The sequence below is a fragment of the Doryrhamphus excisus genome, linkage group LG18 (genome assembly GCF_037039965.1).
Source record: "Doryrhamphus excisus strain RoL-2023G ecotype Guam linkage group LG18, RoL_Dexc_Guam_v1.1, whole genome shotgun sequence".
Taxonomy (NCBI): Eukaryota; Metazoa; Chordata; class Actinopteri; order Syngnathiformes; family Syngnathidae; genus Doryrhamphus; species Doryrhamphus excisus.
In genome coordinates, this window is record NC_136374.1 from 14,802,819 (window position 1) to 14,819,070 (window position 16,252).

A 16,252-nucleotide genomic window follows, 5' to 3' on the forward strand; every position below is an offset into this window, starting at 1 on the left:
TAAGAACAACACGGCACTCAAACACACTTAACAGCATCTCCAGGCGTCCTCTACCTGGTAATGATGTTGAAGGTGTTGGGCTTGTCAGTTAGGCCTTTCTGGAGCCCCGGACCGGTCGCCGTCACCCTGCTGGGGTCACAGCCCTCGGACACAGATACCGTGACTGGGGTCTTCAGAACCGGGGTGTTGTCGTACAGAACCTGGATGCTGTGGTCACCTGAAAGACGAAGAAGCAGCTCAAGTATTGTTTGAACGTTTACTGGCGAATTATCTGCGCATTTTTTTTGTTTGTTTAAAAAAAACATTAAACCAAGGGTCTCAAACACGCGGCCAGTTTGAGGACCCCGCCTTGATCTGAAAGTTTAATGTCAGTGCGGCCCGCGCAAGTTTGATATGGATGCTGTATGGTATCATGTACCCAGAAAAAATTATTACGTTTGATTAATGTTCATGTTAAAGGTTAAATAACTGTTAATAGTTATCCTCCCTATCCGTGTGGAAGTGGTAAGTTCTTGGCTATTTAAGTTTAAAGGAAATCACTTGAAGGCTACCGTTTAGGTCGCTAGCTCTCTAGTTTGCGAGTTAGCATGTGTCTCAAGACCCTGCAGTTGCGCAATATGTTGCAAATAAAAAGAGTATAAATGTGACTATAGTCGTGTTTTGTCATGTCTACAGGGCTCTAATAATGCTTTGTTCATTTTAATCTGAAAAAAATCATTTGTCTACCCACCAACTATATGTGGTTTCTTAAGTTTTTATTATTTGCCGTTTTATTATTATTATTATTATATTTATTTATTACTGATTGATTGATTTTCTTTATTCTTGATTTGTTTATTTTCCATCTTATTTTGTGCAGAAAAATAAAAATTAAGATATTTGAGAACAGTGGAATGTTTTATCAGAGCTTTTATTGTAGAAAATCGGAACTTAATAAATGCGTTTTTTTTTTTTATTGGAAAACCTGATGCGGTCCAGTGTGCCTTGGATTTTTGCAGTTTTTGTGTTTGAAGAGTTTTGAAAGGTTACGTTATTTTTCTTTGTATGTGAAGACGTTTAGCTCTGCTCCAGTTCGGTTTAAATTGTTTGGATTATGTGAAAAGATGGATTAAAAAAATGCAGATATAAAATTACCGCTCTCAAAGGGAGTGTACTCGACCCAGTAAGTCCCATCCGCCTTGTCCTTAACCATGCAGTCTGTCAGCGCTCCAGAAGGTCCCATGATCTCCACCTTCACGTGGTCTCCTCCTCGCCGGTTCAGAGGGCGTGCGTCCACGGTAAAAGCTGTGGTGGCATCTTTGAAAACACCTGGAATGAAGAACTGTTATTAACACAATGTGTACTATGAACTGAGAAGAAGGGACACTGGTGTCCGAGATGGGCACCTTTTCCATCCACTCCACGTCCAGACATTTTGACTTTGGAGACGTCAATCACGGGGTCCACCATCACCTTGGCCGGGAAACCAGGAACGTTCTTGCCTCCATACTTTAGCAGCAGAGTGTACATACCAGAGGTCATAGGAACATAGGTGACCGTGTAGGTCCCGTCTTTGTTATCCACCACTTCGGTCTTGGCTTTCATACCTGGAAGACATCTTGATTAGGAACATTCCGTGACAGGAGAAGGAAATGCAGCACATTTGAGTGCAAACCTGAGGGTGCAGAACCAATGGATGGGTCTGGGACGGCTTCCAGACTGAGTTGACCGTGTCCGGCACGAGAGCAGTCCACATTGACCACATTGGCTTCCCCGACCTGTACACACACACACATGGACAAGATGTCATATTTAGACTCAAAAGACAGATCCAGAATCAGTAACTTGATTTTATTCAAAGAGCTCACCTTGGCCTTGGTGAGGCCCAACCCAGATGCCACCACCTTGCTGGGATCAAAAGGCATCTGGATGTCTGCTCTGAACGGCGAGCCCGGGATGTGGACCTCCTCAAACAGGATGTTGACAAGGTATTCCCCATGTTCGGTAGGCAGGTACGAGACGGAGCAGGTCCCATCGCCGTTGTCTGAGCACTCAATCTTGGCTTCAGTCGGTCCCTCCACAGTCAGACCCAGTCCTCCTGTCCCGGCGCCTTTGGTGTCAATGGTGAACTGTGCTGGGTTTCCCACCAGACCTTTCTTCAGACCCGAACCAAAAGCCTTTACCTTTATGGGACGACATGCAGAACTGAGTACTCGAGATGACTTTTGGTCTTTTTTTTTTTTTTTTTAAAATGGTAATAGTTTTATTTCATTTGAACATGCATCAGATTGCAATTGAATGCATCACATAATCAGTTCACAGTTCCACATGTCCAAAAGGAGTAGGAAGAAGCAAAGCTTATTAAATCCTACCCCTCCATCTGGTACTTTTACAATCAGTAACTGTTACATTTGTTCACTTCCTGCATTTCTAAGATAATTTAAGTTTTTAAAATGTAATTTAAAATGTAATTTAAAATTTAATCTAATTTAATCTAATCTAATTTAATTTAATCTAATTTAATCTAATCTAAATTAATCTAATCTAATCTAATCTAATCTAATTTATTGTCACGTACCGAAGTATGAGGTGATATGACTTTCTGTCTTGGAAAAACTGGTTCTGGACTCGCAGTTACTTCATTGGAGACTAAATCCAGGATTACCTTGCTTGGGTCCGGTGGCAGCTGTCCCTCCACGGGGAAAGGGCTCCCAGAGATGGGATGCCCATCATAAGACACGTTGACGGCGTACACCCCCTCTTCTGTGGGTGTGTAACGGACCAGGCGGACATCTGCGTTTCCAGGTTGAGGTTCCATTTTACACGGCACCGCCTTCTGTCTGGGACTCAACTAGTTAACACAAATTGACAATGTTGGTCCATAAGGAGACAACAGGTAATCTCAAACATGGGTTCTATTTTCAAAACCAGCATCATTACACACCACTTCAACCTCCAAGCGTCCCTGTCCCCCTGCTTCCTTCATGTCCACCTTGAAGTGCTGCTCTTGGCCCACCTCAACCCCTACCAGACACATTTATTCATCAACTTCTACATAAGTCTTCCAGAAGATAATAGGACAGCTTCCTTACGTCCATCCAAGTTGTCCACCATGACATTATTGAGGTTGAGGGGCGCCGCCACACCGACCGTGAAGGGGCTCTTTGCGATGGGATCTCCTCCAAACTTCACCGTGATGCTCATGTCGCCCTGGAAACACAGAGGGTCATCATTTCAATCATTCATTCATTCATTTTCTACCGCTTTTCCTCACAAGGGTGCTGGAGCCTATCCCGGCTGTCTTCAAGTACACCCTTGACTGGTGGCCAGCCAATCACAGGGCACATATAGACAAACAACCATTCACACTCACATTCATACCTATGGACAATTTGGAGTCGCTAATTAACCTAGCATGTTTTTGGAATGTGGGAGGAAACCGGAGTACCCGGAGAAAACCCACGCATGCACGGGGATAACATGCAAACTCTACACAGAGATGGCCGATGGTGGGATTGAACTCGGGTCTGCACGCTAACCACTTGACCACCGTGCAGCCCCCACTGTTAGAATTCATTAATTCATTCATTTTCGACTGCTTTTCCTCATGAGGGTCACAGGGGTGCTGGAGCCTATCCCAGCTGTCTTTTGGGCGAGAGGCGGGGTACACCCTGGACTGGTGGGCCAGCCAATCACAGGGCACATATAGTCAAACAACCATTCACACTCACATTCATACCTATGGACAATTTGGAGTCGCCAATTAACCTAGCATGTTTTTGGAATGTGGGAGGAAACCGGAGTACCCGGAGAAAACCCACGCATGCACGGGGGAGAACATGCAAACTCCACACAGAGATGGCCGAGGGTGGGATCAAACTTGGGTCTCCTAGCTTTGAAGCCTGCATGCTAACCACTTGTTCGCCGTGCAGCCTGAAATGCTAAAAAAAATTAGTGTGTTGCCTTGAAATATATATTTTTTAACCTTTTTACAAAATAAATAATAAAATATATATTATTAAAAAACATATAAATAAATATATATTGTTGAAAAAAATTATATATATATATAAAAAAAGCACCCGGCCTGCCCTAGCTTAAATTTAAATTTAAATTTAGATTTTAGGTCAACAGACCTAAATACACTACATAGATACTTAAATGTATTCATAATCATCCATCCATTTTCTATACCGCTTATCCTGGGGTGGGATTGAACTCGGGTCTCCTAGCTGTGAGGTCTGCGCGCTAACCACTTGACCGCCGTGCAGCCCCCACTGTTAGAATTATGTGTGTAAAATACATAGTCTGGCGCCGCGTTAATTAAGCAAAAATGGCTTGATTTCATGGCTTCTTCAGCCCTTTTTTGTACGTCTACTCAAACCAGACATGCCCACCAAATTTCCAGGTGAAACTGGCTTGCGGCTAAATTTTTTTTTTTAGGTGGAGAAGTTGGTAAACTAGTTTGTATCGTCTTGCCAACCATGCAATACTGGTTTACAGATGTGTGTGTGTTTTTTCTTACCGGTGTCACGGGTGTGTATTTGACAGTCTGAGAGTAGTCATAGTTGTCGATGATGTCAAAGTCCTTGACGGGAGATGAGAAGGAAACGTCCAGCTGAGCTTTCCCGGCTCCTTTAGTCAGCACTGTGAAATGAGTCGGTATTCCGCTCTCGACACCTGGACTCCAAGGAAAGGAAGTGAGGTACATTTCCAAGTGTGCTAATTCATAACTTGTGTCTTACCAGTGCGAGCCAGTCCAGGACCTTCTGCCTTGACCTTTGATGAGTCATGGGAGGGATCCACTTTGACGAGGAAAGGACTCTGAGGAACTTCCTGAGTGAAAACACACATGTAGAGTTTTTCATCGATACATTTTACAATATCTGACAAGTTCAGCCCTCAAATTTAATTTCTTTCACAGTAAGAAGGGATAGTGTTGTTCTGTTAGAAGAAGTGTATGGCAAGAACCTTGTCAGTGAACAAGACTTTGATGGTGAGTTTCCCAGCAGCAGGGGGGATGTACTTGACAGTGAAGGTGTCGTTGGCGTTTGGAATGATGTCAAAGTCCACATCGGCTTCTTTATCGCCGACCATGTTGGCGTCGCACTTGATGCCCACGCTGACGTCACCTGAGCACAAAATATTCTGGATGGAGAGGCTTCACGAAATTTAAATGTGCTTCCGAGAGCCATCTAGTCTTATAGCGGAATCTTTGCAATGCACTGAGAATGATTGGCATTCCCGGCGGAGCGGTCTCGTTTTCAATCACAGCACAGGAATTGCAACAATGACAGGAATGAGATTATGTTCAACAGAAACCACTAGAGGTTGTTACATTAGCTCGCATGAACTCGTGTTAAAGCTGTGGTGGGGATGAAGTCAATTTTATTCATCTAAGAATAATACCATTAACAAAATAAGTGCATGAGTGGTTAGCGCACAGGCCACATAGCTAGAAGATGCAGGGTTCGATTCCCCCCTCGGGCTTTTCATGTTCTCCCTGTTCCAAAAACATGACTCCAAAATTGTCCATAGGTATGAATGTGAGTGTGAATGGTTGTTTGTCTATATGTGTCCTGTGATTGGCTGGCCACCAGTCCAGGGTGGACCCCGCCTCTCGCCCGAAGACAGCTGGGATAAGCTCCAACACCCCCGCGACCCTCGTGAGGAAAAGCGGTAGAAAATGAATGAATTAACAATATTTGACACGGCTGCACGGTAGTCGAGTGGTTAGCGCACAGGCCACACAGCTAGAAGACCTCTGTGTGGAGTTTACATGTTCTCCCTGTGCATGCGTGGGTTTTCTCTGGGTATTCCGGTTTCCTCCCACATTCCAAAAACATGCTAGGTTAATTGGCGACTCCAAATTGTCCATAGGTATGAATGTGAGTGTGAATGGTTGTTTGTCTATATGTGCCCTGTGATTGGCTGGCCACCTTGCTCGAAGACAGCTGGGATAGGCTCCAGCACGCCCACAAAATGAATGAATGAATATATGACACAAAAAGCAATGGTTTTCAATAAGAAGACTGTGGTTGGCCACTGCATCAACTGTGTATAAGCGAATTCTAATATAAAATTGTCATTTTTTGCCATTTTTTTCCTCGCAACGTAATCTATTAGTGGCTAAGAAAGTCCCAGAAAGTGAAGAAATCATCAAAACAAAAAAGAGTGTAGATTACCATCTCCAGCTCCAGAACAGTCCACGGTGAAGTGTGTTGGCTCATTGGCCTTGGGGCCCGTCCTTTCCACACCGGGACCGAATACTTTGACCAAGTGGGGGTGGCTTCCTTTGCCCACATTGACCTGCAACGACAAGGAACATACATCTTTACCCGAGTCATTATGTGGATTGTTATAGAAAAACCTTTCATATCCCAAATACGGCTTGTGATTAAGCATGTTAGTAAAAGTGTTAGTTAGCGTAAACAAGACCACACTCAAATGTCAACATGCAGGCGAGGCTAAAGCAAAAGACAACACAGTTTGAAGGACATATCAGAATTTATTTTGGAGCAAATTTGAATTAAGACTCATCTTTCAAATATGTGTCAAGTATGTGTCACATGACTTGGTATTACAGAGAAACAATAATAAAATTCAGTCCCATCATTATAGGTGAAATGCAAACAGGAAAAAAGTGACACAGTATGTTCCCACAAAGATGTGAAAAATTTAACTCTCACAAAGAAAACGAACAAATGATATGACAAAGAATATGTAAAAAAAAAAAAAAAAAAGTGCTAAATCTACAAACTAGACAAAATGACACCAATAGGGGGCGACACTACAATTAATGTTTACATGTGGTCCCATTCTTGGTGGTGATCTCACCCACTTTATAAAAGTTGCAGCATCTGGAAGGTAGTTATGACAATTTAAAGACACGGGACATCCTGGATCCATTTGTTCTTTCCTGAAATCCGTGCCACATCGTCGCTGTAGACATTTACGATTCCAACTATCTTCTCCATGATCCCATCTTATATAATAACCACAATCTATCATAAAAATGTTTTTTTAACGACACAAAACAACACTTCTTATGGAGTACTGTCAATCTCAATCATTAACGGATGGAGAACATACAAGGAACTTTCGATCACATGTCACTTGTATGTGACACCACCGTGGACATGACATGTCACAAGCTCGTCAAAAAAAGATAAATCTTCCTTCAACTCACCCTCACAGCAGCTCTGGTTTTCGTCCGGCTCAAAGCTTTTCTGAATTTCTTCATAGGGAAAAGAGCTGAGGGACTTTACTCCAAGAGCAAATGGAATAAATGGGTCCTTTCCTTCCTCTTCCTGCTGAGGTTAATGATTTGCTTGCACACTTAAGGCGTAGCTGACAAGGATTATCTGCTTCTTTATAAGATTTCCTTAGTTTCCTCCATAGTGGACTTGGCCAACGTTACCATACCGGAAGCGTACCAAGTCAACCTGATCTTCAGCCGTCTAGCGTGGCCTTCATATCTGCCTCTCTTGGTCTCTTCTGAATGTACTAACTGTATATTCAAAAACTTGTTTGATTTACACATGAAACAAACCACTTCTCCTCAGAGCTTTTCTTCCCGTCACTCACCAGCAGAACAGATACCCACTCAAAAATGACACTATGATGCTATTTTCAGAATGGTGATGAATTAAGTATGTAAGAAAATAAATTATCCTCATTTTATTGACTCTTGAAATTAAAAAAAAAAATAAAAAAAAAATAAAATAAAATAAAAAAATTAAAATAAAATAAAATAATGAAAATGAAAATGAAAATGAAAATGAAAATGAAAATAAGGTGTTTTTATATTCCGGGTCATTCCCCAAAATGCTTCACTGAGTTGTAGTTTAAATGGGAAAAGGTTGGAATTAATCAAGTTCTTGAGCATAAAGAAGTGACCTGGCTGCACTGACCAGAATGTACCAACTCATATCCAAGGACTTGTTTGATTTACACATGCACCAAACCACTTATCCTCAGAGCTTTTCTTCCCGTCACTCACCAGCAGAAAAGACACCCACTGAAGAAAAATGACCCTATGATGCTATTTTCAGAATGGTGATGAATTAAGTTTGTAAGAAATAAATTATTCTCAATTTATTGACTCTTGAAATGGAAAAAATTGAAAAGGTGTTCTTATATTCAGGGTCATTAGCCAAAATGCTTCACTGAGTTGTAGTTTGAATGGGAAAAGGTTGGAATTAATCAAGTTCTCCAGCATAAAGAAGTGTTAAAATATGACAAAGGGGTCAGTCACAGTGCATGGTTAGTGTTAGCTGTGCTTGAATGGCTGGTGAGTGCGCATAACCCATAACAAAAGGAGCGTGAGTGCGTTTGGAAAAGCAACCATGTTTGCTAACAGTGTGATTGCTACGTACATTCATTTGATCATAGTGCTAATGTTGGTAGTTCAGTTTAATTAAAACATTCACCAAAGCAACAAATTACACATAATAGTGTAGATAATTGATCATTAGAACTTCATTAACGCTGATTTCCTTTCAGTTAGTCAGGGTGAGTGCGTTTGGAAAGGCAACCATGTTTGCTAACAGTGTGATTGCTACATACATTCATTTGATCATAGTGCTAATGTTGTAGTTTAGTCTAATTAAAACATTCACCAAAGCAACAAATTACACATAAGTGTGTAGATAATTGATCATTGGAACTTCATTAACGCTGATTTCCTTTCAGTTAGTCAGGGTCAGTGCATTTGGAAAGGCAACCATGTTTGCTAACAGTGTGTTTGCGACATACATTCATTTGATCATAGTGCTAATGTTGTAGTTTAGTCAAATAAAAACATTCACCAAAGCAACAAATTACACATAATTGTGTAGATAATTTCATTAGAACTTCATTAACGCTGATTTCCTTTCAGTTAGTCAGGGTCAGTGCGTTTGGAAAGACAACCATGTTTGCTAACAGTGTGATTGCTACGTACATTCATTTGATCATAGTGCTAATGTTGGTAGTTCAGTCTAATAAAAACATTCACCAAAGCAACAAATTACACATAATTGTGTAGATAATTGATCATTAGAACTTCATTAATGCTGATTTCCTTTCAGTTAGTCAGGGTGAGTGCGTTTGGAAAGGCAACCATGTTTGCTAACAGTGTGTTTGCTACATACATTCATTTGATCATAGTGCTAATGTTGTAGTTTAGTCAAATAAAAACATTCACCAAAGCAACAAATTACACATAATTGTGTAGATAATTGATCATTGGAACTTCATTAACGCTGATTTCCTTTCAGTTAGTCAGGGTGAGTGCGTTTGGAAAGGCAACCATGTTTGCTAACAGTGTGATTGCTACGTACATTCATTTGATCATAGTGCTAATGTTGTAGTTTAGTCAAATAAAAACATTCACCAAAGCAACAAATTACACATAATTGTGTAGATAATTGATCATTAGAACTTCATTAACGGTGATTTCCTTTCAGTTAGTCAGGGTCAGTGCGTTTGGAAAGGCAACCATGTTTGCTAACAGTGTGATTGCTACGTACATTCATTTGATCATAGTGCTAATGTTGTAGTTTAGTCAAATAAAAACATTCACCAAAGCAACAAATTACACATAATTGTGTAGATAATTGATCATTAGAACTTCTTTAACGCTGATTTCCTTTCAGTTAGTCAGGGTGAGTGCGTTTGGAAAGGCAACCATGTTTGCTAACAGTGTGATTGCTACGTACATTCATTTGATCATAGTGCTAATGTTGTAGTTTAGTCAAATAAAAACATTCACCAAAGCAACAAATTACACATAATAGTGTAGATAATTGATCATTAGCACTTCATTAATGCTGATAAGTATATTGATTAAAAAGTTATGATAACAATATGTTGAAAATAATGGAATCAGTGTGATTTTTGTTCAAGTGCGTTGGCGTTGAAAAGGGGCCACTAAAAGCTCCGCCTCTCCTCGGTGTAAGTAATAATAACGATTGCTTTCTTAGCTTTGCTGCTTGTTGTCGTTTCCTGCGACCGGACAACCTTAGCGTTTAAAGGCTGTGCGGCAACAACAAGCTCTTTGTCATCAGGATCCCCGTGGCGTCCTGCTGAGGGGGTTCTGCTTACCCTGAAGGGGCTGTTGGGGATGCTGACTCCTCCCCAGGCCACGGCCACCGTGTGTTTGAGCGCCGAGGTGGGCGTGTAGGAGCACGAGTACAGCCCGTCTCCTTTGCTCCTCACCTTCACCTCCACAGGAAGACCCTCTGCGTCCTATGTGGAAATGTGCACAATTGACATCTTTGACTGTGGCGTCATGCGTGGTATTAGCATAGCTTTGCAGATTTTAGCTCAGTGGGCAACTCGAGGGTTGAGTAGTCATTTTTGTTATGGAGTGGTTAACTTCTTTTTACACTTGCATGCATTATTCATTCATTATCTACCGCTTTTCCTTACGAGGGTCGCTGGGGTGCTGGAGCCTTTCCCAGCTATCTTCAGGCGAGAGGCGGGATACACTCTGGACTGGTGGCCAATCACCAATCACAGGGCACATATAGACAAACAACCATTCACACTCACATTCATACCTATGGACAATTTGGAGTCGCTAATTAACCTAGCATGTTTTTGGAATGTGGGAGGAAACCGGAGTACCTGGAAAAAAACCCACGCATGCACGGGGAGAACATGCAAACTCCACACAGACATGGCCGAGGGTGGGATCGAACTCGAGTCTCCTAGCTTTAAGGCCTGCATGCTAACAACTCGTTTGCCATGCAGCCTGAAATTTGATAATAATAACTAAAAAAAATGTTGCCTTGAAATATGTATTTTTTAACCTTTTTACAAATTAAATAATCTAAGAAAAAAAATATTATTAAAATAAAATAAAATAAAAATTTATATAAAATAAAATATATAAACAAAAATATATTATTTAAATTAAATTTAAATTATTTAAATTTAGGCTAGGGCAGGCCAGGTGCTTTTTTCCACTGAGTGCCACATATAGTGAGAAATCAAAAGATGCACTTTGATATATTTTATATATATATTATATATTATATATGGCCAAAATTTTAATTTAGAATTTTTTTTAATTCATCAACAGACCTAAATACACTACATAGATACTTAAATATATTCTCATAATCATCCACCCATTTTCTATACCGCTTATCCTCACTAGGGTCCAGTGGGTATGCTGGAGCCTATCCCAGTTGTCTTTGGTCGAGAGGCGGGGTATACTCTGGACATGCAAACTCCACACAGAGATGGCCGAGGGTGGAATTGAACCCTGGCCTCCTAGCTGTGAAGTCTGCGCGCTAACCACTCGTCCGCCGTGCAGCCCTTGCATGCATTAATGTTAAAATATTTGTTCCTGTATGACAAAAAGTATCTAAACACTATGAATTAATTAACTATGAATTAATTAACTATGACATGTTACCTGTGTCATGATCTTTAGAGGTCCGTTCCCAGCATCCTTAGCATTGACAGTGAACTCCACTGGCTCGTGGACCAGGCAGCCATTCTTCTCAATCCCGGGCCCAAACGCTTGGACCTGTGCAAGGACGAGATGAGTAGTGGGCGGGTAGATCCTAGTGGAAGGGGTTTTACTGTGGACAAATGGCAACCCAGACCTTGTCAGGGTGGTTGATGTGGCGCTCCGGGAGGATGTAAGCCATGAAGGGGCTGTGTTCGATGTCCTCATCGTCGCAGGTCACATGGATGGCGTACTCACCAGGCTCTGTGGGCCAGTACTGGACATCACATGATCCATCGTTCTGGTCCTCACACTCGATCTTAGCCTGTGAGGGTCCCTCGATGGCGAAACCTGAAGATACAACAGATCAGGTGAGCCGACACCCAAGAGGGGTTTTTGTTCATTTTAGTCTGGAGACTAACTCACCTAAGACACCGACATCGCTGCCAACAGACTCCACGACAAAGATGGCAGGTTTGCTCACAACTCCTCCTTCTAGACCAGGACCCCAGGCCCTGATCTGCTGAGGACCCGCATCCGGACCCACGACCACTTCAAAGGGACTGAGGAGAGTCAACAATGATAATATCATAAATCATTTTCTACCGGTTATCCTCACGAGGGTCGCGGGTCGCCAATTAGCCAAGCATGTGAGGCTGCACGGTGGTCGAGTGGTTAGCGCACAGACCTCACAGCTAGGAGACCGGCGTTAAATCCCACCCTCGGCCATTTCTGTGTGGAGTTTGCATGTTCACCCCGTGCATGCGTGGGTTTTCTCCGGGTACTCCCACATTCCAAAAACATGCTAGGTTAATTAGCAACTCCAAATTGTCCATAGGTATGAATGTGAGTGTGAATGGTTGTTTGTCTATATGTGCCCTGTGATTGGCTGGCCACCAGTCCAGCGTGTACCCCGCCTCTCGCCTGAAGACAGCTGGGATAGGCTCCAGCATGTCCAACATGATAGAGTGAAAAGAAGTTATCCTCCTATTGTGTGTGGAAGTGGTACGATTTTGCCTTCTTTTGTTTTGTCTTTGGGCTGCACGGCGGTCTAGTGGTTAGCGCGCAGACCTCACAGTTAGGAGACCCAAGTTCAATTCCACCCTCGGCCATCTCTGTGTGGAGTTTGCATGTTCTCCCCGTGCATGCGTGGGTTTTCTCCGGGTACTCCGGTTTCCTCCCACATTCCAAAAACAACTCCAAATTGTCCATAGGTATGAATGTGAGTGTGAATGGTTGTTTGTCTATATGTGTCCTGTGATTGGCTGGCCACCTCTTGCCCGAATACAGCTGGGATAGGCTCCAGCACCCCTGCGACCCTTGTGAGTAAAAGCGGCAGAAAATGAATGTTTTTGGAGTAGCCATAGAAAAACGACGCATGCACGGGGAGAACATGCAAACTCAACACAGAGATGGCTGAGAGTGGGATTGAACCCCGGTCTCCTGGCTTTGAGGTCTGCGTGCTAACCACTCACCCACCGTGCAGCCATAATATGATAATATTAACGCAAAAGTAACATTGAAAGCTTATTTTTTCATGAGCCTCTTTTACCACAGCGATCCTGCCTAACAGTTTCCTCCGAGCCATAACGTTTATTCACTTCACAACGTGGCAAAGCAACCAGCATCCTACAATCAGGTAAACTAGATGTGTGATAAAATCAGCTTATTGGACAACCGCTTTCAACATAACACAACAGGACGAGTGAGTCTCGGTTCACACCCCAGTCACACTTTATGCAATTCCCATTCACATAGGAAGCGTCTCTTAGCCACAGAAGCCTCAAACTTGGCAGACTGACTCTGGTTGTAACAAGACTATTTACATGCAGCCACAAAACATTATAAATGTACAGTATATGCCAGAAATTGATTTCTTGTTTCCACTAAATACTCAACTCAGCGCTGCAAACTTTTTACAACCCATTTTGTGAACATATTAATCGACTCCAGCGAGCTGCGTGCCCCCGTGTAGCGGCAATAACTAGCATTGTAGCAGCGTTCTTGCTTGCTTTGGCCTGTAGCATATTTGAAAATCAACATTTAGTGCAGGTTTTTCCAGACAGTTCAGTCAAGAAGTCCTTATCTGTAAAGCAGATCCTTTTCCTCGATTCCCACCCGTGTTATGAAATGATGCTTTCACACTGGCATGTTTTAAAATGCAGATTGAATCCAATCTTGGTTCATTTGATTCGTTTAGTCATGTTTGAACACACAATCGGGTGTGGATGATTCCCACCCATGTTATAAAATGATGCTTTCACACTGGCATGTTTTAAAAGGCAGATTGAATCCAATTCGTTTAGTCATGTTTGAACACACAATCGGGTGTGGATGATTCCCACCCGTGTTATAAAATGATGCTTTCACACTAGCATGTTTTAAAAGGCAGATTGAATCCAATTTTGATTCATTTGATTTGTTTAGTCATGTTTGAACACACAATCGGGTGTGGATGATTCCCACCGGTGTTATAAAATTATGCTTTCACACTAGTATATTTTAAAAGCCAGATTGAATCCAATTTTGGTTCATTTGATTCATTTAGTCATGTTTGAACACACAATCGGGTGTGGATGATTCCCACCTGTGTTATAAAAATGATGCTTTCACACAGGCATGTTTTAAAAGGCAGATTGAATCCAATTCGTTTAGTCATGTTTGAACACACAATCGGGTGTGAATGATTCCCACCTGTGTTATAAAAATGATGCTTTCACACAGGCATGTTTTAAAAGGCAGATTGAATCCAATTTTAGTTCATTTGATTCGTTTAGGTTGAACACACAATCGGGTGTGGATGATTCCCACCCATGATCCTTTCACACTAGCATGTTTTAAAAGGCAGACTGAATCCAATTTTGGTTCATTTGATTAGTTTAGTCATGTTTGAACACACAATCGGGTGTGGATGATTCCCACCGGTGTTATAAAATTATGCTTTCACACTAGTATATTTTAAAAGCCAGATTGAATCCAATTTTGGTTCATTTGATTCATTTAGTCATGTTTGAACACACAATCGGGTGTGGATGATTCCCACCTGTGTTATAAAAATGATGCTTTCACACTAGCATGTTTTAAAAGGCAGATTGAATCCAATTCGTTTAGTCATGTTTGAACACACAATCGGGTGTGAATGATTCCCACCTGTGTTATAAAAATGATGCTTTCACACAGGCATGTTTTAAAAGGCAGATTGAATCCAATTTTAGTTCATTTGATTCGTTTAGGTTGAACACACAATCGGGTGTGGATGATTCCCACCCATGATCCTTTCATACTAGCATGTTTTAAAAGGCAGACTGAATCCAATTTTGGTTCATTTGATTCATTTATTCATGTTTGAACACACAATCGGGTGTGGATTCAAGGTCACCTGTAACGCGGTAACCACGGAAAGCGAACAAAACAACAAGAATTGTTACTACAGGTGGAGCCTAAATGGAAACCGGTGTTATAAAGTGGGTGTGTTGCCCTTTTCGAGTCTTTTGTCTTGAACCGGTGAAGTTAGCATAGCTATCGGTGCTGTGCCGCAGCTGTCAACAACGTCAAGTTTGTGAATGAAAACCAGATCCAATCTAAAAATCCGCTCACATTCTGTCTCACTTCCTGTACCACAAAAATGGGGGTTAATCCCCAAAGGACACATCTTTCACTCTGGCCCCTGCAGCAGCCGACTATGTAGAAAACACTAGAAAAGCATGTTTGTCTTTGCCCTGACTTGTTTAAAATTAAAAAAGTCCGTCTAGCAAAGAGAACCTGCCCAGATTTAACTGAAACAGTGTAACTAAACTAGAAATGCACGGTCATTGACAGCCATAATGTATCCCAGTGGGCAGAACTTCACTTCTTGTATGACGCACAAAACATTGAACCAATAAAAGTGTCTTCTAGTCACAAAATTGGAGCACTATGAATCCAATTTGGAATAGAGTCTACTGATTCCGTCCAGAAGTTGAGTAAATGCAGACGTATTCACTAATTTTATTTAGTTTGGATTTTAACAGGACTCCGTTTAGGCAGAAAACTGGTCCAAATGACACCAGATTCTTGGCCATCTGTTTGCATTACACACACAGCTCACCTCTTGGGTATATGCTGTCCGCCCCAGGCAATGGAGACTGTGTATTTGCCGATACTGATAGGGTAATACTCAAAGGAGTGCACGCCATCTTGATTAGTTAGCTGCTTCACTCGCTCCTCGCTACCCTCTGAAAAAAAACAAAAAAAAACACCCTTATTATTCCCGATTCCATAACTTTATATCAGTATTAGTTTCCGATGTTAGTCTCTCAGCACTCACTGGGATCTTTGACCACAATCTTCAACTCTCCACTGCCGGCATTCCTGGTGTCCACCCGGAAGTCACCCAATTGCTGCACTCTCATACCAGTCGCCTGCAGTCCACGACCCATTGCTCTGCACGCGCCCGGTAAACAAGCTGCACGCCACACAACGACGAAGAATGATTGGTCGGGTCAAAGAACAGAGCTGCCTTCAAAGAACTAACATCTCACCTGGGCCTACGTCCACCATGAAGGGACTTCTGGGCACGTTGGCGCTTCCGAAGGTGACGCTGACGATGTGCACGCCGGCCTGGGTGGGTCGATATGTGCTGCGGTACAAGCTGTCACCCTTATCCTCGATCATCACCTCCACGCTGTTGTCACGGCCTTGAGGGTCTTTAATCATGACTGTCACATCTCCTGTGCCCGCCCCTGCATACAAGACATACACAACCACAGCATTACCGCCATTTGTATAAACTTGTTTTCTTGTTGTTTTACAGGAAATGAATTTCCACCAATTAGGAAACCTTATTTATTC

The 16,252-nt window shown here is 42.1% G+C and overlaps 1 protein-coding gene across 2 annotated transcripts in view; it reads right to left on the reverse strand.

Moving 5' to 3' along the window:
• Positions 1–16,252, reverse strand: part of flnba (filamin B a) — a 54,162-nt gene that overhangs the window by 19,128 nt on the left and 18,782 nt on the right. Inside the window, exons 9-27 of one of the 2 annotated variants that reach the window (XM_058054696.2) lie at positions 15,943–16,143; positions 15,729–15,866; positions 15,510–15,636; positions 11,849–11,985; positions 11,580–11,773; positions 11,387–11,500; positions 10,066–10,209; positions 6,165–6,288; positions 4,951–5,111; positions 4,725–4,815; positions 4,505–4,659; positions 3,072–3,189; positions 2,924–3,003; positions 2,645–2,830; positions 1,848–2,162; positions 1,655–1,757; positions 1,386–1,586; positions 1,135–1,308; positions 55–217 (exon numbers count right to left, since the gene is read on the reverse strand). In XM_058054696.2, coding sequence (XP_057910679.2) covers positions 55–217; positions 1,135–1,308; positions 1,386–1,586; positions 1,655–1,757; positions 1,848–2,162; positions 2,645–2,830; positions 2,924–3,003; positions 3,072–3,189; positions 4,505–4,659; positions 4,725–4,815; positions 4,951–5,111; positions 6,165–6,288; positions 10,066–10,209; positions 11,387–11,500; positions 11,580–11,773; positions 11,849–11,985; positions 15,510–15,636; positions 15,729–15,866; positions 15,943–16,143 — 2,926 coding nt within the window. Of the gene's footprint in view, positions 1–54; positions 218–1,134; positions 1,309–1,385; positions 1,587–1,654; positions 1,758–1,847; positions 2,163–2,644; positions 2,831–2,923; positions 3,004–3,071; positions 3,190–4,504; positions 4,660–4,724; positions 4,816–4,950; positions 5,112–6,159; positions 6,289–10,065; positions 10,210–11,386; positions 11,501–11,579; positions 11,774–11,848; positions 11,986–15,509; positions 15,637–15,728; positions 15,867–15,942; positions 16,144–16,252 lie in introns of both variants that reach the window. The other variant, XM_078798677.1, reaches the window with a different exon arrangement.